Source organism: Meleagris gallopavo, chromosome Z, assembly GCF_000146605.3.
Source record: "Meleagris gallopavo isolate NT-WF06-2002-E0010 breed Aviagen turkey brand Nicholas breeding stock chromosome Z, Turkey_5.1, whole genome shotgun sequence".
NCBI classification, from domain to species: Eukaryota; Metazoa; Chordata; class Aves; order Galliformes; family Phasianidae; genus Meleagris; species Meleagris gallopavo.
The window spans coordinates 45672134-45696241 of NC_015041.2; the positions used below are offsets into that span (position 1 = coordinate 45672134).

The 24108-nt window shown below is 37.0% G+C and overlaps 1 protein-coding gene across 1 annotated transcript in view; it reads left to right on the forward strand.

The window, feature by feature from the left end:
- CHD1 (chromodomain helicase DNA binding protein 1) overlaps positions 1–24108 on the forward strand; it is a 219293-nt gene that overhangs the window by 136686 nt on the left and 58499 nt on the right. Inside the window, exon 16 of the mRNA XM_031557424.1 lies at positions 12153–12371. Coding sequence (XP_031413284.1) covers positions 12153–12371 — 219 coding nt within the window. The remainder of the gene's footprint in view (positions 1–12152; positions 12372–24108) is intronic.

Below are 24108 nucleotides of genomic sequence, written 5' to 3' on the forward strand. Positions count from 1 at the left end.
TTCTTTATTTAATTATAGGAAATACACTAAAAACCTGTCTGAGACTCAGTGATTTGCAGGAACAATAATAATAAACATTCCACACAGAGTCCGGGTATTCTATGGAATCACAGCCAAGGGTGGTGATGCACTGAAACAGGTTGCCCAAGGAGGCTGTGGATGCCCCGTCCCTGGAGGCATTCAAGGCAAGACTGGATGTGGCTTTGGGCAGCCTGAACTAGTGGCTGGTGACCCTGCATATAGCAGGATGATCTTTGAGGTCCTTTTCAACCCAGACCATTCTATGATTCTATGATGATATTGCAAATACATACTTCATGCATATAAGTAATATAGCACAAAACAAAGGAAAATACTGAAAGTTATTTTCTCCAGCTAATTCTCTTAATCAGATTACAAGTTTACAGGATTTCTGAATATCATATGCACATTAGTTCACTTATAAAATCATACTTAATAATACATAGAATATATTGCTTGTATAAGAGAGAACTTCATAAATAAACTTCTTTTTTTGCAAGAAATATTTCAATTTGTGATGAAAATAGTGATATACATCATATATATTATGTTCCAATCGTTTCCACTTTAGCAGACATCTCATTTCCATCTAATACTAATCCACTTGTGCACTATACTGATCACCAAACAACAAAGAAAAGACCAGGAAAGAAATCCTACGCATCAATCTATTTTCCTCAGTAAAGCCTCTTGTCAGCAACTAAAACAAGAGAGAAAAATTAATCTTGAGATATGCAGAATCTACCGAACTAAAAGAGTGTGAGAATCTTAAAAATGCCAAAGGGAAAATATGTCTGTTCCACATCTGTGCATCATTCTACATCTTTCTCATGAGGTGATAGACTAATATTACTCCTACCAATATATTTTTCTGACCATTCAACCCTACACACCGTTGTACTTGGTGGAAGGATAATTCAGACTCCATAGATTATTTACATTGTAAATATAAAATGTTAAAATGCTTCATGCAATGAGATTAAATTGTACAACAAATATGGCCATGAAAATTTGGCAAACATTTTAATGAATGAATTTCAATAATTGTTTACAAGTAGTTTTAACTTTAGATACATGATTAGGTCACTGAAGCCTCACCCTTAGGCAGGTGTTTAACTAATTTTTCTTGAACAAGTTGCTGGTGTGAGCACTATTTCTTTACAAGTGCAGCAGATCTGGTTATTTTTGATGAACATTTATTTCCATGTCTTCTTGACAATGGTCTGATTGGCTTATTGCAATAAACCATGCACAGATTTTTGGTTCAAATTTATTCATTTCTGAATGGCATTACTGAGAGGATAAACAAAAGCAATAATGTTACTTCATTATTCCATTTCTGAAATATATTTATGAAATGAAGAGAAGAAGATGTATGTGTCAGTACATGCTGCAGGGCAACTAGATGTAAACCAGCTTTGTAGAGATGACCCGGGGTATTGGATGGTAAGATGAATATAAACCAGCAATGTACATTTGTGGCAAAGAAGGCATAAAGTGTGCATAAGGAAGACAAATAATAGAATATCCAGAAGATTAAATTATTCTTTACCTCTGTTCAGCACTGCTGAGACACATCTTTAGTGCTGTGTCCCTTCCTGAGCTTCTTTAAGTAGACAAGAGACAGATATCCGTGAGGTGAGTCCAGCAAAGGGACACAAAAATGATAAATGGACTGGAGCATCTGCCATACAAGGAGGGATTGAAGACAAGATCAGTGGTGACCATTATCAGTGCTTATAAGGAACTCCAAAGGGAGCATAATGAAAACAGATCCAGATGGTTTCTTTGCAGCCAAGTGACATGACAAAAGGCTCCAGGCACAAAGAGGAACAATACAGAAAATAAAATCTGAACAGCTTTTTTGTTGTTGGTGATGGTTTTTTGTTTCTGTTTTTGTTTTTCTGTGAAGGATGATAAATACTGGAATAAGTTGCTCAGGTTGGTCCTGGAGTCTCTATGTTTGGATATACTCAAAATCCAGCTGGGCACAGCTCTAAACAGCTGACCATGGAGGTGGATTATGTGATCTCCCATGGTCTCTGCCAGCCTCAACTACTCTGTGATTATGTGAAAAGAAATTAATGGAAGGCATTTGGAAAGCACATGTAAATAGAAGTAAGTAGACACACCAACTTTGGGTTCATCAATTTTAGTTTAGTACTAAAATTGATGACTCAGTTCCTTTGTATAGTCATATATGCACTAGTCTGTTCTTCACGTAAGATCAGAATCTTACTAGACTATCACAATTCTTAAACAATCCTGCAGAACATCAATTTAGGTGATCAGTCAACCCAATTTGATAATACAACAATATTTTATGCTCCCAGAGAGTATTGGAAGTAAAGAAACATGTTCAAATATTTATATAATGTCTTTTATTTTAAAATATAGCCTGATATGTTTTTACTTCTGAATATTCAAAACAAAAGAGCACAAGAAAATGTATGTTGTTGCATATCTTCCATCAGATCCTCTGGGACTGAATCACTTATTCCAAGAGCAATAACAATATGTCTTGATTTTTCCTGTATATTTTGCAGGAATAAAACAATGCTACAGATTCTAATATGTTTTTTAGACTATACATTTTTTATATTTTAAGGTAAAACTAACAATTGCAAGCATGATTTGTTAATTTTTTATCTTTAGTCTATTCATATTACACTAGAAGAGATGTGGGATTAAATATAAAGCAACAGTACTCAGCACTGTTGTGGATGAAATTTATGTTTGTTCCAGATGAAAAGGCACATACCTACATGGAGGAGCCACTAATCTGACCAGCAAATAAAAAATAATAATAGAAGTAAAATATTAAAATATATGTAGCGAGAAATTTTAAAAAATAGAAAAAATTTAAAATCTACTTGGAATTAAAGGAATGTTCTCTGAGAAAATTGGAAGGAAGAAAAAGAAAATGAAACAACTACTAATAATTGAAAAAAAAATGCTATTAGTAGGAAAAGTAGAACAAGTGGTCAGAATAGAAAAATGAAGAAAAACCAGCTTTTGTGTGTTAAAATAGATTGACTAATCTAAACAAAACACAATGAAAGTACCTGTTAGAGTGGGGAAAGCAAACTGAAAATTCTGCTGGTGAATAACAATGAGATTTTCAGTAACAGCATTGTAATCAAATACAACAAAGCACAAGGGAAGAAGTTTCTTGTATCAGGAATGGTGTGGCGAGCAGGACTAGGGAAGTCATCCTGCCCCCGTACTCGGCATTGGTGAGGCCTCACCTCGAGTACTGTGTTCAGTTTTGGGCACCTCAGTACAGAAAGGACGTGGAGGTACTGGAGCAGGTCCAGAGAAGGGCAACGAGGCTAGTGAAGGGCTTGGAAAATCAGCCCTGTAAGGAGAGGCTGATGGAGCTGGGTCTGTTTAGTCTGGGGAAGAGGCAGCTGAGGGGAGACCTTATTACTCTCTTCCAGTACCTGAAAGGTGCTTACATTAAGAGCAGGGTAGGCCTCTTCTCACTGGTGACAGGTGACAAGATGAGGGGAAATGGCCTCAAGTTGTTCCAAGGTAAGTTTAGGTTGGATGTTTCTTTACAGAAAGGGTGGTTAAACATTGGAATAGGCTCCCCAGGGAGCTGGTTGAGTCACCGTCCCTGGATGTGTTTAAGAGCCATTTGGATGTGGTGCTCAGAGATACGATTTAGCAGAGTGTTGTTAGAGTTAGGGTACTATGATTAGGCTGCAGTTGGACTTGATGATCCTTGAGGTCCCTTCCAACCTGAGTAATTCTATGATTCTATGATTCATAAAACCCACACACAGAGCTATTCCCCTAGCAGATCGTTTCTTCTCAGTAGCCATCTCCTCCCTCCAGCAAACTGTACTACATGAAACAGAAAGAAATAAAAGGGTGAAACAATGTTTATGAGGCCGGACATGTAGTAGAACTGGACATCAATTGACATGGCCTCTATGGAAGACTTCTATGGCAAAGGTTTACAGTAAAAATAAAAGCCCTCAAAATTACTCCTTTGTCTTGGTTTTGCAGGATGATTTTCTACAGAAATTGTTCTGTGTTTTGGATTTCCAATGAAAGTAGTACAAAGATCTGGGTGGGTGCAGAGCCAGGACAGCTGACCCAAACTGGCCAAAGAGTTGTCCCACACCATATTAAATATATCCAGCAATAACAGCTGGGGTAGAGGAGGAAGATATTCCATCATTCAGAGTGATGGCATTTGTCTTTCCAAGTAACCATTATGCACGATGATTCTGCTTTCCTGGAAGTGTTTGAATATCAGCCTGCTCATGGGAAGTAGTGAATGAATTCCTTGTTTTTCTGTGGTTGCATGTAAAGATTTTGCTTTACTTGTTAAACTTTCTTTATCTCAAACAACAAATCCTTGCACTTTTCTCAGGAGCCACCCTGGGAATGCCTCTGAGAAATGTAATGAGAAACAGAAATAGAAGCCTTCACAACAGCTGCGAGAAATGGGGTGAAAAGAACATGGGAAAAACAGCCCCAGAAACACCAAGGTCATTGAAGGAAGTGGGACAAGAGGTGCTCCAGATACACAAGCAGAGATTCCCCCGCAGTTTTTTGGATAATACCGTAGCAGAGAAGGTTGGACCCTGAAGCCAAAGAAGAGGATGATGACAGAGGAAAATCTATATTCCAGCTCATGGAGACCCTTACGCTGGAGCAGACAGTCACATCCTGAAGGAAGTTGCAGCCTATGTGGGAGGCACCTTGTATGAATTGTGTCACTCTGGGAACCCATGCAACAACACTGTGTGCTTCTGTTTGAGTAGGGGTGTGCAACTGAAATGTGAATCTCTGTTGCAATTGAAGAACTAGAGGGTTTTCCTTCATAGCTTCCTTTCTTGGAGGTTTTGTTTTATTAATATGGTTTCTTGTTATATTATAATGTTTATCTTAAATGTATTATTGGAATTACATTCCTCCATATATTCCAAGTGGCATTTATTGTGCCTTTGTTGAAATACTAGCAATCGATTTCTAAACTAAAAATCATTTTGTGGACCAAGAAAATGCTGCCAGTCTGTTTTTGACTAAGAATTATAGGAGAAGCTTGATTCCCACCCCAATTATAACATATAGCAATCTTTACAACACTATTCCAACTTAACAAAAGAACAGCCTTGTTAAATCTTGACATTCAAATCAAATAATTTATGATTAATGGGATGAATCAACAAGAGAATTGAACTGCAAAGAACTCTCTGTCTGCCACTTCTCTAACAAATGTGTTTGTGAGTAATGTTTTATAACGCTGCAAGTGGGGACTGCTAATCTGTAGAACTGAAATAAATTAACAGGAGAGAGCTTTGACTGAAAGAGTGAGGAACAATATAACACGCTGATGTATAACACAACAGTGCAGTAGCCCCCTCATGTGAAGTTTGATAGGATCTTCATGTGAGTTGTGTTTAATGGAATTCTTCCCGTATAGCAGACTTGCCCCTTCAACTCAAAAATAATAAAGCAATTCCTAAAATTGCTCTGTTTAGAAAGTCTGTTAAATCAAATTCTCTAAATATTTGTAAAATGTGTAGGTGTATTCTTTTGAGTACTACTAGCATTTTTAACGTCCAATCAAACAAAAATTTATTAGCATATTATTCCCTTGGCTTAAACACATCATTCAGTATACACTTCTTACATATATTGAATTTATCTATACTATTAAGTAAAAATAATATATTAGGAAGTATATTTGTTATACAAAAATAAAAAAAATATTCAAATATTTCCAACCTTAATTAAAAAAAAAAAATCGTTTTGATGTGAGCCAGAAGCAAAGAGAGGCAATAAGGCAAAGTACTGTATTCACTTCCTTATTTTTTCCATTTCCATTTTCTAATTTTCCATTAAATGTTGAAACATCCACTATATAATGAAGGCATTTAAACTTCCAAGTGACCAATTAAAGGTCAAGAACAAGTAAAACTTTTTCAGATTTTTTTAGTCTAAAGAGCATAATTTTGAAAAATTGTAAACAATTGTTTCAAAAAGCAAAGAATAAAAAATCCATGTTGGTTGAATGCTGTAATACAGAATTGAGTTTAAATATATTTGCCTGTAATGACACACACAGTGCTAGCCTAAAGCAAATTCAGCTGTACGGATACATATGATCACCTCTCTTAAGTCTCTAAAGAGGTGTTTATAGGTCTGCAATGGCATATAACTGTGTAGGATGTATCTGAGTATAGTCTTGTGATTTTATTATTTTTTTTTTTCACATGATTTATTTATGTGAAATCTCTCGCACGACATGCCAGATACCCAAGAGGTTTAGAAAAGGTCGATGGAAAAGGTTACCATAGATTCTTTCAATATTATTGGCAAGCTTTATATCAGATTAAAATGCTGTGAACTAAAACAAGCCAATATATACAGCTACCTCTCATGTAAGAAAGTCTGCAGTAAATGTCAAAAGAGAAGTGAGGAAGGAAAGAAGTGCTGAAAGCACTCTGTACCAGTATGTATTTGTGCCCTTCATAAACCTTGTTCCCATACCCAGTTCTTGTCAGTAATTTTCCCTTTCCTTACCCTGAAGTGATAGCATTCTTTTTGTAGACAAATGGCAAGTTACTTACTGCTAAACTGTTCTAGACAGAATGATGTATTTGTTGGTTTGATTCTGTCATCTTAGCTATTTCTATGTTTCAACAATCCATTTTTTCCTCTCATCAAAGTTCTTTGGCTAATCAAAAGTGTTTCTGACCAGTGAGTACATTCATTGTTATGAAGAAAAAAGAAAAAGTAACTCACGCTACTCTGTTTAGTATGTACTGCTGTAAAGATTTCCTATCTAACTGTAGTCTTAAGAAGCTTTAATAATATGGCTAAAAACATTCACTTTGTTTAACTAATTATTTGATATCACACTCATTTATTAGTTTGAAACAATAAGCTGTTGCTCTATTCACTTCTCTCAGTGGTTTGACTTCTGCTGGATGAAAAACACACTCATGTGGTATCTAAACAATTGAGATTTTGTATGAGACCTTACAACCTCTGTCACAAGACCTTGCTCAGCCAAATACAGCATTATTAATCTTGTATTTATTGTGGTTTCTGTTGTTTTAAATCAATAAAATGAGTTATTAAAGTGTTTTCAAGGAAAACAAATCCTTCATTAAGAAGAATTAATATGTTTTGACTGATTCTAGTTCTAGCAAAATGACAACCTCTTTCCTTAATAAATATTCTCATTTGTATGCAGCACTGGTGAACATGATTCATGATCAAGCAGTTCCTGTAGTATTTTATAAGTATTAGATGACTTCTTTTTATACAGAAGCCTAGATCCTGAGTTTGGGTGAATATTGAGTTATATATATATTGAGTTGATAGATAAGTAAATGCTTGATGAGAATGATGAAACAATAGAATTAGAAGAGTGAAATTAGAACCAAAGTTGATGGAGAAAAATGGAAGAAAAGGAATTTACAGAAAGTGAGACCAGAAAATTAGAAAAAGAGCAAGATCTGGGAAAGACACTTTGAAAAATATTGAAATAATAAGTTTAAAGAATATCCAGTAACCATTGACAAAAATATTCTTAAGTGATTAAGCTAAGCTTTAAAAATGGGTATACATGTGAGTTAATTGCTGTCAAAGCAGACGATATTAATTTCCACATACATGCTCTGAAACTTTTTGCTGAGAAAAAGGCTAGCTTCTGAACTGCCCTGAACAAGTGAAGCTCAGAAACTTGCCAATATACATAGATCACAACTATGAATAGTCAACTTATGGCATCTGGTAAACTAGCTGTGATGTAATGTGGTAAAGAAAGTACTGTGGGATGTATAAACAACTATACGAGTAGTTGGGTTGCAATGTTAAAGTATCAGATAAACAGAAGGAGCTTTTTAGATTTAGTAATTCTAACCTTTTTGTTTGAAATAAAATAAAACTGCTGTATGAGTGTTTGTCCAAGTCTGGGGGTCCCAGCATAGGAAAGTTGTGGAGCTTTAGGAGAGGGTCCACTGGGGGCCATAAAGGTGATTAAAGGACTGGAGCACCTCTCCTCCGAAGATGGGCTGAAGGAGCTGATCTTGTACAGTCTGAAAAAGAGACAACTGTAGGGAGACCACATTGCAGCCTTCCAGTACTGAAAGGAGTTTATAAACATTATGGAAATTAACTTTTTACAAGGGTAGATAGCGATAGAACAAGGGGAATGGTTTCAAACCATGGAGGGGAGATTTAGATTAGATATAGAGTCCATGCTTTTACCAAGACCATCAGCATGTAGATCAGACATAGATTCATTTGGTGGTGTCCCTTCTCCCTCTGCTTTGGTTGTTTGAATTGGTGGATCTCCCAGGGAAGCAAGGGAATCACCATCTCTGGAAGCGTGCAAGAACCATGGAGGTGTAGCCTTGAGGGAGATAGTTAGTGGGTTGGACTAGATGATCTTAGAGGTCTTTTCCAACCTTAAAGATTCTATGTCAGGAAGTTTTTTTACAGAGAGAGCGGTGAGGTATTGGGACAGATTGTCAAGAGAGGTTGTGGAAGCACCACCTAAGTGTAAGTGTTTAAGGCCAGATTGGATGGTTCCCTGGGCAACCTGATCTAGTACACAATCTAGCAGCTGGCAACCCTGTCTGTGGCAGAGGATTTGAAATCTGGTGATCCTTGAGGTCCCTTCCAACGCAAGCCATTCTGTGATTCTATGATGACTTAATATGTCCTATAAATCAGACTGTGTTGTGAATAATCCAAAAATATTTGGCCTCTGAAGATGTATTGAGTATCTTATGCTATAGAAAATCAAAAGCATACTTCATCTGACTCCTATTGAGGCTTTCTATTTGAAAATAAACTTTATTTTATAAGAAAACATTTATAAAAAACATATGTTTTCTACCTAAAACATCGCTGCTTTTTTTTTTTTTTATTTTTTTTAGAAAAAGAATACAAAATGAAGTCAAATAGAATAAAAAAATGAAAAATTTTGCTTTATATTCGGCATTCTGGAAGCTGGAAGGAGTACACCAGTAGGATTTTATTAAATCACATTTCATTTCTGCATCTACCTCAACCAAACGTTGTCTCTCATGATACACTTCCACTGAAGGACTCCAACCACATCCTTCAGAAACAATGTAAAAATCTATTTTGTGATGCTTTGCAAATATACATAATATGTGAAAGCTGCTTCTTCTGATGAACAGAAATAAAGGAAAATTAAAAGAAAGTGAAGAAGTTGCTGAAATTTGATAGCATACCGATGTTTTAATTGATGCCGAGTAGAGGCTGCATAGAGCCAAGGGCATTTTCACAGTGCCCTGACAGTAAGAAGCCTGAAAGTGTACAAGGAGCTGGAAGGGGACGCAGCTGGGGCAGCTGACACAAAGAGACCACAGAATTGTTCCATGCCATATAATGTCATGCTCAGTAATAAAATTGAGCAAAAGACTGGTTGTGAGCAATTGTGTTGGGTACCACTTATTAGGGGGTTTTATTCTTTATTTTTCTTTCTTCTCTCTCTCAATCTCAACTAAACAGTTCTCACATTTTCACCTTCTCAGTTCTGTCCCCAGTAAGAGAAAGTAAACAAATGTATGTGAGGAGCTTAGCTGCCTACTAGGTTAAAACACAATAAGCGAGCAATGTGGCCTTGCCACTAAGAAGATTAATGATATCCTCGGCTGCATAGGCAAAGTACTGCCAGCTGGTTAATGGAGGTGACCTCTCACCACATTGGTAGTCACACCTGGGTTGTTGTGTCCAGTTCCAGCACATCCAGTGCAAAAAAGACATGTGTCTATGGAGAATTCAGAACAGGGTCATCAGCTTGATGAAGGGACTGGGGCACCTCTCCTTCAAAGAAAGGCTGAGAGAACTGTGACTATTCAGCCTTAAGAAGAGAAGACTCAGAGAGATCTCATCAATGTCTATAAATAACTGATGGAAGCTTTGCAAAGAGGATGGAGTCAAGCTCCATCACTGGTGCCCAGTGGCATGACAAGAGACAAGAGGTCTGAAACACAGGAAACTGAAACACAGGACGTTCCTCCTGATCACTGGGAAATACTTTCTTTGTGAAGGTAACTAAACACAGGTTGCCAAAAAAGGCTGGGCAATCTCCTCCCTTGGAGATCTCCATAACACATTTGAACATACTCCTGGACTCTAAATAGCCTTTTCTGAGCAAGAGATTTAGACTAAATGATTTCCAGAGATTCCTTCCAACCTCAATCATTTTGTGAATCTGTGATGAGGACATTACTGTCATTTTGCATGGAAGGGCAGTTGCACTGGTCTGTGGCAAACACAAGGCGCAGAAGAACAAACCATTTCATGCAATACAGAAATGCACATGATAGGGAAAGGTAAGGTGACTTTAATGCACCTGATATATCTGTATTTATTGTTGTTCTTATGTGACATTGTCGTTACTGTTGTAGACTAATCAATAAATCTAAGACCCAAAGTAAGATAAATACAGTCATATTTAGTCGTTGGATGTAAAAAGTTGATTGTCAGTGCTATGGTTATATAACAAGATCACTTTGATAGTGCATCCGACAAGTTTATTGTTGGTAATCTGCAACTGTATATATTGCCTCGTTTATTGTAAAACCTTACAGATACAAGCAGATTGCAGGTCCTATATACCACAACATCTACTTGTTAGTTTTAGGGCTTGTTTTTCACCGGCATGTGTGACATATAGTTTTCATCAGGTTTTTAAAGTTTTTTGCTTGCTAATACCCCTGTGAACATTTGAATGATTAATAATGGTGATCAACTAAGTTACTGAAAGGTAAAGAGCACTGTTGCTTCCCTGTAATATATATATATTTTTTTTTATCAGTTTCTTCCAATTCTTCTGACTAAGTAAATGATTGTTTTGACATCACTTCAATTTAGTGCAAATGAAGAATGATATTTGGGTTTCTCTACCTACATAATCTTTAATTCTGCCATCTCCTCATCCCGCATTGTGGAACTGCAAGTGAGTTTGTTGAGTTATGATTTCAACAGAAGCTCAGGGATCCAAGATGGGAGCAAAAAGAATAACATGGCATTTCATTTTCATTTCCATACATGTTTTCAAATAAGAGTATAGTTTTTATTTATCAGTAGAACTAACTAGATTGGACTTTTCTCTCTTTTACTTGTTCTGGAGGACAGGGATGTTGGGGCAGGGATTCTCTTTTATTCAGAATGACAGAACCCTTAAAGTTGGAAGGAACTTATATCCAACATAAATGTACCCTCTCTAAGCTTGAAGCCATTTACCCCCTGCTAAAAAGCCTGTCCCCTTCTTTCCTGTAGCTCCCCTTTAGATACTGAAATGCTGCTACCTTGGAGCATCCTCTTCTCCAGGCCAAACACCCTCAGATTTCTCAGTCTCTCCTCACAGTAGAGATGTTCCATGCCTTGGATCATTTTTGTGGCCTTCCTTTGGACGCACTCCAGCAGGCCTATGTCTCTCCTAACAAGTCTGTGTCATTCCTACAGGTCTGTATCTCTCCTTTTTCTCTTTGAAATTCTGTGCTACAGAGAAATTTTAATTTGAAAAATCTGTTATTCTGAAAGCAATAATAAATAAGTATTATTATGCTCTAGCATGTTTGAGTAAAGGTGTCGGTTTTTATATTACCCAAGTGTTTGCAACTTTTCTGTTGTTTTTAGCATCAGTGTTTACCCTTATTTTTCAGCATCCACAGCTACAAATAAACAAACTAATGACAAGTTAACCAGAGAGTAGAACAAAATTTGCTGTTCCCTCTCGGATTTCAGTCTGCACTGTTCACTGAATTATACAGCTAGGGGAAAGTTAGGGGCTGCAAGAGCAAGTACTGCTTGAAGCTTGCCCTAGAGAACAAATTTTGATCATGTGCATATAACAGAGATTCTATGTAGCCTTTATGTCAGAGATTCCTTGAAGAATATACAGGCCTCTAAGTAACGAGATTCTGGATGTTCTGCTCTTTTAAAATGTTTCAAATAATTTAGATAACTTCACAAGAGAACACAGTTAGGTTTTTCTCTGGGCTACCCCAGATCTCTTCTGAGTAAAAATCTATATTTAATTCTGATTAAAGGTAGAAGAAGATAATCTGAGGTGACTTACGATGTCTGTTTGCTTTTTGTTTTGCTTTTTTTTTCTTCAGGGGAAAGGTCCTGCTATTAGTTCCAGGGTCTCTGGCTGCCTGTGCTGGCAGGAGTCTGCTAGGGTCCTCGGCCAAGCTGCCACACAAAACACAGCAGACAAGATGGTGGCACTGGATTTAAGGGCAATGGATTTAAGAAAGAGCAAAATTCACTGGACAGAGGAAGCTGCAACGAAGTGTAAGAAATACAACCGTTTTGGGACACCAAGTTCAGAAGAGGTAAAGATACTCCATTGTGGAGGAGATATCCACAATTCAGATCCTATGCCTGACGAGACAGATATTCCTGACATGAATTGCAGCCCATGGAAGGCTCACTCCAAAGCACTTCAGAAATGTTAAGAAGAAAGGAGGAGCAGAGGGCAGTGGCTAACCACACACCAACACTCCAGAGCCATCACCTGCTCCACTGGGCAAAGGAATCTGGAAAGGGGGGGAACTCAGAAAAGGAAGGAAAGGAATTACTTTAATGTCTATCTTTTTTATTGTTTCTTTTATTTGCCATTATCTGAATCTATTTTAACTAAGAATAAGTTAATTTTCACAATTCCAGTGTGTTTTGCCCATGATAGTAGATAGTAAGCAGTCTCTGTGTTGTCCTAAAACTGTCGACATTCTTGATGCTATTTTTCCTATTTTCTGCTCTTGTCCATTGGTGTTAGGGAGGAGTGTTTGGACACTTGCTAAGAATAATTCAAAACAGTAATGTAGAGCTACCATGAAAGTGCTATTCTCGCAAATCTAGTACAGTTTCTGGAACTTATATTTGAGTCAAATTTTTCTCAAGTACTATTTTAATTTTCTGTGTCTGAAAAAAGGACAATTCATCCTATTTCTTTTTGTGAAGTAGCTTCTGCTAATAAAAAATCTAAATGATAGAGGAACAAGCAGAATTATTAATTCTTATCCTTGAGTTTTTGTTCTGATCTTAAAAAATTCTGAGCACTTTGATCCCTCTGCTATCATAGTATATTCATCCTAATATGTCTGTGAATGTTGTTTGCTGTAAAGTCTAGCAAAACTAATCTAACAAGACTTCTAGCTGTCACAAAGGAAAGATGAGGCCAATCAGTCAGGAAAGTTTCCAAGAAAGTTTTCATTTTAAAACAAAACTGTAGTTTTGAAGGCTTAATGGACACTGAGAACTGTAGTTTATATTCTCTAGGAAGTAGTAAACAGGTAAGCATGGGAGGGAACTAGCACTAATATTCACTGTTTTCCTTACAATATTTCAGCCGGAAATTAAAAATTATGCAATACTGTTATTACTGCTCTTCCACTGTTTTCCTTCTCTCTTTCTCTAATATCTCTATCCTGTTTATAAGCTTCTTTTAAGTACTAAAAGCAGCAATGAGGTCTCCCCTGAGCCTTCCTTTCCCTAGGATGGATACGCCCAGCTTCCTTAGCCTGTTTTTGTAGCAGAGGTGTTCCAGTGCTCTGATCATATGTTCCCTCCTCTGGACCAACTCCAAGAGGTCCATTATTAGATCAGAGCTTTCTAATTGCACTGTGGACCATTATGAAGTACTTTGATGCATAACATGAGATATATGCAAAGCAGATAAGCCAGTGAAAAAAACAAGCCTGCCCATGTCTTCATTTCTCCAGAAATTTTGCCTTGCCAAAGATCTATTTTCAAGGACCCCCATGTTTTGTTTTATCCTTGCTTATATCTAGAGGAAAGATTTTTCTTGTCATTTTTACCACCCATCTTCCACTGCTGTAGTTCATGGGCAATCTCTGAGCCCTTCTAAACCATTATTTTCTTCTCCTGACAAGACTGCAGCCTTGTTGTCTGTAACACCTCAGAAGTTCTGTGATCTCCTTCTTCTCAGCATTGACACAATAGCTGTGTGTTTCCAAACCTTTGGGACCTCTATGTTTCCAAACTAGGTGAAGAGGCAGAAGACTTGGACTTACAAATGTAATATTGATAATTTTTTGTAAATTTTTGTATAGACTGTATAATAGGACTAAAAAGGACGTATTATACCAAATTGATAATAGGATAATTATAGAAGTACTTTCTCAGGAAACTGTGTACTGAATTTCCTACAAATAAATTTTTAAGTTTAAATCTTATGCAGAAATTCTAGTCCTACAATTAGTCAGCTTTAATGTGCACTGCTTTAATTCTTCTTCTTGCAAATCGAACATTGAAATGTATGTAAAGCAGGAGTAAATACATACTGTTGAGGAAATAATACACTTGTTATTATGGTGCTCCATCATGCCCCCCCGTCTCTCCCTTTGGCCTGGTCATTAAATACAAGGCCTTGCTTAGGACTGGTAATACTGTCTTTCTACTGTAACTACCAGTAAATCTTCTTACCCCATATATAGCAAGTAGCCCAAGAGCTCCTTGCACTCTAATCCTCACAACAAGACTGCATGCGATCTTCCCAGTTCCTTCTAAATTTTGTGAGGCTCAAGTCACGGGGCGTATTATGTTGAGTATTTATCAGAAGTAACTTACTGATTCCCCCCTTAAAAGAAAAAAACTGTTGAAGAAACCTCCAGGGTGGAATGTAGTACATATGCAATAAATTTGTTTCATGATAGTTCCTAGGCAACACAACCTGTTCTCTTGGATATCAGTTATACCAGAGGAGCTTGGTATTCTGACACTAAGAGATTCAGCATGGAGGGTGGAGTGAACTATAAATGTCCTGGCCAGGTTCTGTGATAACATAGAGCGGATGGGAATTTGGTACTATGTAACTGATAAACTGCACAATAGTCACTCTAAGTTAGCAGCTTTTCAATTTTCTTTTGCACAAATCACAAGAAAGATATTTCTGACAAGAGCCCATTAGTCTCCACCTAAAAGTAAGAAAATTAATAGTACAAAAATGACTTAGTGAGAGAATCTGGAGGAAGATACCATAGCAGACAAGCCAAGAGAACATATTGACTTCTGAAACCAGTCAACAGGCTGAGCCTCTCCTCCCCTCATTAGGAATTATCTCTTGGTAAGATTCACACATGCAATTAAACTGAGTCTTTCCTGGAAAACTTAGAAATCTCTGTAGAGTAATTCCATAGTTTCACTTGTTTACATTTGGCTATATTATTCACATCACCGGTACCCTCATGTGCTCTGCAGACAGTGTATTTATCACAGGCAACTCAAAAGAATCCCTAATGTGTTACTTCAATAAAGAGCACTATTTGTTAGGATTAGTTGTGAAAATTCTTACTGGAATCAGTCAAGCTCCTAAACAATGGCCATACAAGTCTTGTCAAATGCTACCAAACCTGTAGCTGAATTTATCATTTACCTCTTAATGAAATATCTGCAATTGCTTTATTTTATTTGCTCTTGAATTTAAGAAGATAGACACTTTTACATAGTCATTACATCAATTTGTTTCAAATTCTTTCTCATCCTATAGATACTGAATATGTCTTTCCACATTTTCACTATTATCATTTTTTAGATCTTAAGTTGCAGTAAAGTTTCTGCAGCTAAAATGATAAATGCGTTTTACAGTTTGGCTAAAGGCGAACCTGCTTTAAATATGTTGTTTTATACCATCCCCTAAGCTTCCATTCTTTTACCCTTTCTTTTTTCTCTCATTTATATTTTTCAGTATTTAAGAAACTCATGTCACCTGTTCCACTGTGTGCACAGCACTGACACCTTTGGAATTCAAAATGCAGGAATCCCACATCATTCAAAGCCAGGCAAATAGAACTGACAAGGAAAATGGACTAATAGGTCCATAAATGTAAGTGGAGTAGCAGTCTTGAATATTTTAGAACTTCTCACAGCATGTATGAATGATAACAGAATTTTTCCTCTTTCCTACAATAATTAAAATCCTTGATGAGTTTTGCCTCTGTTATGGGTATAGTTAAAATAATAAATTGATAACAAATTCTGCTGACAGCACAGAGACACTGAAAAGCATCATGCGTAGGGGACTTTCAATTACCCCTGTGTGTATTCATTCTGACTGATTAGATGACTTCAGGAATTAATGAGAGGACGAAAAACTTTTTGCTTCTGAATTATTGTTCTAAATCTACATAAGTTTAGAATGAGCAAATATCATTTGCTTTTCTGACCAGTGCAGAACAAGATGCTAATATTCATGTGGTACCTACCAGACATGCCTTCACATGCTAATAACTGAAAATAATTAAAGAGATTTCGAGGACCTCACTGCAAATTCTGGATCCTCTTCTGAATTATCCTGAAATTTTTATGTATCTAAATCAGTATTTGACTGGATTGCCTGAAGTCATTCATACAGTAACACTGGAGAATCTAAGATAGTAGCACACATATTAAAGGACAGTAGCAGTACTAGATAGTCCTTATATGAGACTGCAACTTTCGTTCTCATCTTTGGTATTTTAAAAATGAGACAGGAAGTGTTATTACAATTTTTGCAGCAGAATAGATTTCTTCCTATGTATATAAAGAGTGGTTTATATTGTACAGCAAATATTGAATTGAAACCAAGCTTCATAAAAATTAGTGAAAATTTGGATAACTAACCTTAGGTGTTCCATTTTAACACAATTTTTTCAGTGCTATCCACTGGTATGCTCAATGGACTACATAAGACTGCCAAAAGACTTGCTAGATTTACTGAATGATTTGTGTGAGAATCTGGTATAAGTGTGATGAGAAATGAGGGGATTCCCTGTATGATTAGGAGGAGGTATGCGAGAATTGTGCAAGATTCACAGATACCCGAGTGAGTTTTAGATACCTAACTGAGTACAGAAGTAGCAAAACCTAGGGAAAATGGGGAAAAGCAATGAGAAGTGTGCTGAAGGGAAAAATACCTTCATTTTTCTTCTTGTACCTCTTCCCTCTCTTAGATTCAAATATAGAGCTTTGGATGGAATTTCATTAGTTAAAATAAGATGAATGTTATAACCTGCCTTGGAAGCCTGCCTCTAATATAAATAGCACTACAATATTTTTAAGTAGTTAAGTTTAATTCTCTATTTAAGTTAGTTCATTAAATTAGTCCATTCGTATATGCTAAATCCTAGAGTTCACTCTTCGAAGATCAGCATCTGAGTGTGCAGTGGTCAGCTGATTTTAAAGACAGAATCATTAAGAAGCAAGATGATCTTCAGGAACAGTCTGAAATATACATGCAAGAATGACTTGGAGTTGTCTTATTTATGGAAAGAGAAATGTAGACAAAGTAAGACAAGGAACAAGAGTATTATTTCAAGGAAGTGTTTGTAAAATGCTCTTTTCATTCAAAATACTTACCATATCACACATCAGCTTTGCTGAACTTCAATGGTATAATAAAAGACAACTAGCATCTTACTGAATAATTTTTCAGTGCCAAGAGTACAGTATTATTCTCCTTGCCCAGGAGAAAAGGGAGCTCTTAGAGTGATTGCAACCGTGGAATTTTCAGAATCAATTATTTTCAGTATCAGCGGTTTGACAGCTACATGATTCTGCATGGTTCTGCATGATTGTTTGCACATTAACAGAGCAAGGTTAAATTTGTGTTAAAAATGATGAAGACTGAAATTAAAAGGCGTAAAAAATAGCAAAAAGCAAAGTAAAACATTGACTCACAAGCAGAAAACAGACTTCTGCTTGTCTTATTTTGCAGTGATTTCTAACACGTTGATTATGACCTCACATTCTCTGATCAGAATTAATATCAAATGATGTGCCATGCTCTTCTGAAGAGCCAGGAAATATTTTGGTAAACAATCTTTCTCTGAGATCTCAAGGGACAAACTGATCACACTGAGAGCAGCCTAATTACAAATTAAAGCACTCTCTACTCTGCTCATGTGACCTAAGTATGGAGTTCAGGGTTGTAAGATGGTGAATTCCATGAAACCAAACTGCCTTGCCTCTTCCAACTTCCAATATTTGAGTGCAGCTATCCAATTTCATGTGGTGAAATTAAATTTCCCCAATAAAATCATTGTGCTTACAGCTACCAATCTGCTTACATACACAACATGAAGTCGATCTTCCTGCAATTAGCTGCTATTTTTTGAAGCTGTGTTTGTTGTACTTCAAATAATAACTCTCTTAAAAAACTGCTGACCAAGTTTAGAAGAGAACTGATTTTGTATCCGATGTGATTTAGAGATAACACAAAAAATCCCAACAGCTTGCTTTTACCAGAAGAAAGAATACATTGTAGACTACTTTGCCTTAGTAAAACGAGAACTTTTAGTAAGCTCATCAATGCTTTTTTAGACTTCTGCTTTCTAGTCAAACCATCAGCTTTCCTTAGAAATTGCTAATGTATATTCCTTATTATCTTGCATAGTTAGGCAGAATTCTAATAACAATAATTTTTAATTTGCCTAATATGTAATGGATGACTTAAAACTTGAATTTTTTTCACTTCCTGGTCATTTCTTTTCGTTTGTTTTTTGGTCTGGCTTGGCTTTTGTTTATAGCTTTTATGCTCAAATACTCATCTGACAATGTGTGAAGATGGAGATGATGGTAGAATGGAAAAATTTTTGTTGTCCTAAGAAGATTGAGTATACCAGCAGGAAAGTAATAAGAAATATGCAACCCAAAATGATCTACTTTCTAAAATTCTTCCTAGTTACAGTGCTCACATGTCCATTAGTCATTGCTTCTTCTTGTTGTCTAAGTTCAGTTCTCAGCCTCTTGAAGGTCCCACTTTATTAAATCCTTTGCTATATTTTTTTTCTTGTTGTTATATTAACTTTATTTAGAACTTGTCCACCATAAACGTAGATTTTCTAAGAATTATCTAACCTTAGGAGATATGTCATGAACTGAAAGGATCTTGTATCATCCTTTTTCTAATCAATTTGTTTCTGTCTACACTGTATATGCTTTGAATATCTACATTTTTTTTTTCTAAGTGGTCGTTTATCGCAGTAACAGCTCAGTTCATCTTTTAATATTGTCCAGATTGTCAGAATAAACTTCTTCAGGAAATTAATAGCTCTTCTATTATTTGAGATGTTAGTTTAGCATGTTTCCTCTGCTCTATTGTCTTTTAGCTTCTTCTTTCATCTGAGTAAAATATAATCTGTCTTTTAACTGAAAATCTCTTTTTGGTACTATTACCATGTATTCCTCCACTAGTCTCTAAAAACATGACTGAAAGTCTCTTCAGACAATCAGCAACTTTCAGGAAATGTGTTTAAATCACTGGAGCTCCAGAGTGTGAATATCATCTGAACCTTGTTTACTGAATAGAAGTCAATAGTCTTAGACTCTAAAAAAAATTGCTTCATACACCCCAAGAGGCCCTGTTACTGCTCAGATGTCTACTTAGCTATAGATATTTTGAATCCTAATTGGCAATCACTGGAAGATAAAGCATACTGTACTCAGCAAAGGAATATGAGTGGTCACTGTTATCAATAAACAAAGAAAAAACTTCACCTCAGAATAAAATTGAGCCAAATTCTTTTGTAAAATTGAATGATTCCCATCTTTCTTTTGTTTGAGACTTTCTTTTGTTTGAGACTTCAACATCGTTTCTATACTTGGAAATTTTTTTCTCTTTTTTATTCTGACTCAAATCTCGTTTTATCTATCTGATGTTTGACAGCTCACTTGCAAAGACATTGAAGATATTTGAATAAAGTCCTGTTACCTTCTTGCTCTATTAACATGCTTTTTCAGACATCTAAAGTCTAGGATAAGAATTCCATTGTTCAGTGCATATTGTTGAAAGGCAGTGAATTATGTCTTGGCTACAAAGTGTTGTCTTGATGCTTTTCAGAGATCTCCCTTCAATAATACGTCAAATGTTTAATGGACTCAAGCAGCCATGTGGAATCCATTTTGGTATGCTTGCACTGGACAAATTTAAATCTCCTTTCAACTCAGAATATGCAGTCATCCGAAATAAAATCCACAACTAGATCTTGTTAAGTTACAGGAAGTACTGATTCAACAAAACATTAGCATGCTAGGTAACCACAGATTTTTTCAAAAATATGACTATAAAATTATGAAAATCAACATATTAGGATCAATATAAAACTAGACAAAAACAAATATTTTGTCTTTTTTCAAACAACACAAAATAAACTTCATTATGAGATTTCAAAAACAATAATAGTTCTAGGATTCCCTACAGGCTGGAAGCTTGTACTAATCATATTATTTCTGAAAGTTCATAGACAATTTTGCCTCATCTATTCTAATGCATCTTCTTATAGGGTAAACCATGTATGGAGAATACGTATTTTAAAATACATGTGTATGTATAGAAAAGAACTTGGAATGTGCTCTGGGAAGACAGCCAAAGGAACACACGCATACATCATCATGTTCAGAAATAAGGAAAGCTCGCTAATTGTGAAGAGGTGTCTCTCAGCTTTATGATCTTCAGTTGGCCTGACTGGAAGAGATGCCTTTGCAGATCTCTTGACAAGTAGCCTGGGAACACTGCTTTGGCCTCAAGATGATTGCCAGTGATGAAGAAGGGTGTTTGGAATAATGATTCAGTACGTGATGAGCTAAAAGAGAAACTAATCACAGATAAGTACATTATGGCCAATGGCTCTGTCCCCAGGTGAAGGATAGTGATGACTTGCAAGAGTATCTTGCAGGGGTCACTGAGCTGAGTGATATGTATGATATGACAGAAAAAAGAATTATCCAGAGAGATCTGAACAAGCTTGAAAAGTGGGTCCAAGTGGGCCCAACAAAGACAAGTGCAAGGTGTTGCAGTTGGTTTGGAGAAATTCCAGATATGTGTAGACAGGAAGAACAACTTTACAGTGGCCCTGTCCAGGAAGGACTTGGGGGGTCCTGGTAGGTGAAAACCTTAACATAAACCAGCAATGTGCACTTTCAACCCAGGAGACCAAATGTATCCTGAGTATAAAGAGGGGCCAGCAGGATGAAGGAGGGGACTGTCCCTCTCTACTCTGCCCTTGTAAGGCCCCAGATGGAGTACTGCTTTTAGATCTGGGATCCTCAGCACAAGAAGGATGCAGAGCTCTTGGACAGAGTCCAGAGGAGGTCACAAAGATGATGATAGGGCTGGAGCACCTCTTCTATTTAGACAGTTTGGAAAAGGGAAGAATTTGAGGATACCTCACTGCTGCCTTCCAATACATAAATAAAGTGGATAAACAGCAAGGAAATTGAATTTTACATGTGTAGATAGTTATAGGTCTAGGGAGAACAGTTTTAAACTAAAAAAAGAGAAATTAGGTTAGATGTTAGGGACATTTTTCAATGAGAGATCAGTAAGGCACTGGCACGAGCTGCCCAAGTAATCATAGAATCATAGAGTGATTTGGGTTGGAAGGGATCTTTAAGATCATCTAGTTCAAACCCCCCTGCTATAAGCAGGGACGCCTCCCAGTAGACCAGGTTGCTCACAGCCCCATCTAGCCTGGCCTTGAATACTTCCAGGGACAGGGCATCCACAGCCTCCTTGGGCAACCTGTTTCAGTGCATCACCACCCTCACAGTAAAGGATTTCTTACTAATATCTAGTCTAAATGAACCCTCTTCCAGTATAAAACTATTTTGATTTGTCCTGGTGATATGTGCCCTCACAAGAAGTCCTTCCTCAGCTTTCCTGTAGGCCACATTCAGGACTGGAAGAAGCTCTGGATGCCCCATTCCCTAACGTATTAAAGGCCAGGTTGGATGGGGCTCTGGACACGTTGATCTAGGAACTCTGTCCATGGCAGAGGGGCTGGAACTAGACGATGTTTGAGGTCCCTTCAAATACAAGCCATTCTATAATTCTATGATTTACAGCTCTGCCAGAGAGCTGCAAAGGAACTCTGTTTACTCTTGTTCCTTTTGCAGAAGTACTTCCAGAACTATGCAAACCTGATCGCACTGCTCACATAATACCTGGGATTTTATCTTCCTTTGAAGTTGAATTAAATTCTGTTTCCCACCTCTATTATGATTTCCATAATTATTCAAATATTGTGATTTTTATCCCCATTCTTGTCCACCTTCTTTTTTCTTCAAGTAAAGCATTTATTCTACTGAAAATCTTGCAGCTTCACAATGGTGTCCTTTCATTGGCTGCAATGTGGATATCTTCTCTGACATCATCCACTATAGGCCATTCGGCCTATAGTGGGACAGCGTCCTTCATCATTTTCTTCTTGGACTGCGGGGAAACTCTCCTCAATGGCTGGAGCATCTCTGACATTCTCCTGCACTAAGGATGTGCACTGGAGATTCCAAAAGAACTATTCCTTCACTGGTGAGCTCAGTGCCGGATGTATTAAAAACCCAGCCAGAATCAGTTTTATCCAGCATGGGGGCATCCCCTGGATTCTCCATCCTCACAGGTCCCCTGCATGACAAAACCTTGTCTTATAAGCTCAATATAACTAAATATGTATAACTGTTCATGAACAGTCATGTATATTAAAGGAACACATTGCAAAAAGCACCAGCAATCTCATCTTTTTTTCAATTCTTGGCTGACCTAGATGATGATCTGGTAGAGGAAATATATATATATCAAGCACAATGTGAATCTCTCCAGTAGCTGGTCCTAGACATCCAGTCTGCTAAGTAGTTGGCCCATGGATTCCTGTATCTCACAAGAATCACATGCAGACACATATACACACATTTACAAATAGACATATAGGCACATGAACACTCTCTCTCTCACATACATGCATATTCTACAGTAGTTGGCTGGGATTGTCCTTATTGCCCTGACAGCCAGCTCCTCCCATGGTCTTGCCACAAGACACTAACACAGACCCCGCTTTAGGGCTGATCCGCTTGCTCACCAGCTACTCCAGCTTGATCTTTGCTACTGCTCACACAGACGCTTGCACAGCCACGCTCACTGCTATCACTGGCACCACAGACACATGAGCTTTCTCATCTGTGCTCTGACTCCAGTTGCTGACATTCAGACCCCATATACGAATAGATAGTTAAAAATGAAGATTGATTAGAAGATGGGGAAGGCTTTGCTAAACAGATGCACAACAAAGCCAGGCAAATTTACTGATCAGATCAGTGTTAAGAAGTGAACCACTATTTTTATTGCCTTCATTCTTATTTTTCTGCCTTTGTTCCTTCACAAATCACCTAGACCTGCCCCTTTGTGTTCATTTGATCCATCCCCTACACTTTCCAGTATAAGTCTTGTGCAATCCCCAAATGCTCTGCCATTGCATCCCATAATATATCTGCCACTGTGGGGTGTGACTAACCATCAGCAAAAAAGCATTCTCAGAAAGCTTCTCCATCTAACTTATGGTATAGTTCACACCTAAACACTGAAGCTGAGGCTATCTGGAGACTAATTCAGATGGACCCAAGCAAGATGTCTCCTCCTGAGACCTTAATTTAATTCTCCCCTGCCTGATTTTGTTCTCCTCTGAACTTGTGATGGGACAGTGATTAGCTGATAACTCTGGTGACAGGTCTGGGAGAAGCCAGGATGAGGTATGAGGCGGGTTTCCCACCTATATGTGTTACCATGCTTCTCTTTGTAAGTGCAGATAAACTTTTCATCAAATAATCTGATAGAATACATCATTTACTAGTAATTTATTATCTATATGAACTCAATTGGTTGAGCATTTCCAGCTACTTGATGTTTCTTACTTTTGACTGCTACATTAAAAAGACTTGAAAAATGTCTATTACTCATATGATATTTAATGACTCAAGATTACACCTTTCTTATTATTATCTTTCACAGAGGAGTCCTTTAATGCACTAACCTGGCAGAGCACATTGAATTTCTGAATCATCTTTCAGGTATTTACTCATTTTTTCACCATTTTTAATCGTGCTGCAATTTACTTCTTAAATTTAAATAACTCTTCTGACTTAAATTTTCTGAAACAACCAGAATACTGTTTTTATATAAGCAGCAATCATATAGTCTTTTAACCAGTTACAGTGCAATCACACTTACCTGATTAACAGCTCTGACCCCATGTTTTATACTTTAGACTGTACGCTTCCTGTAAAAAGACTATTCTTTATAAAAAA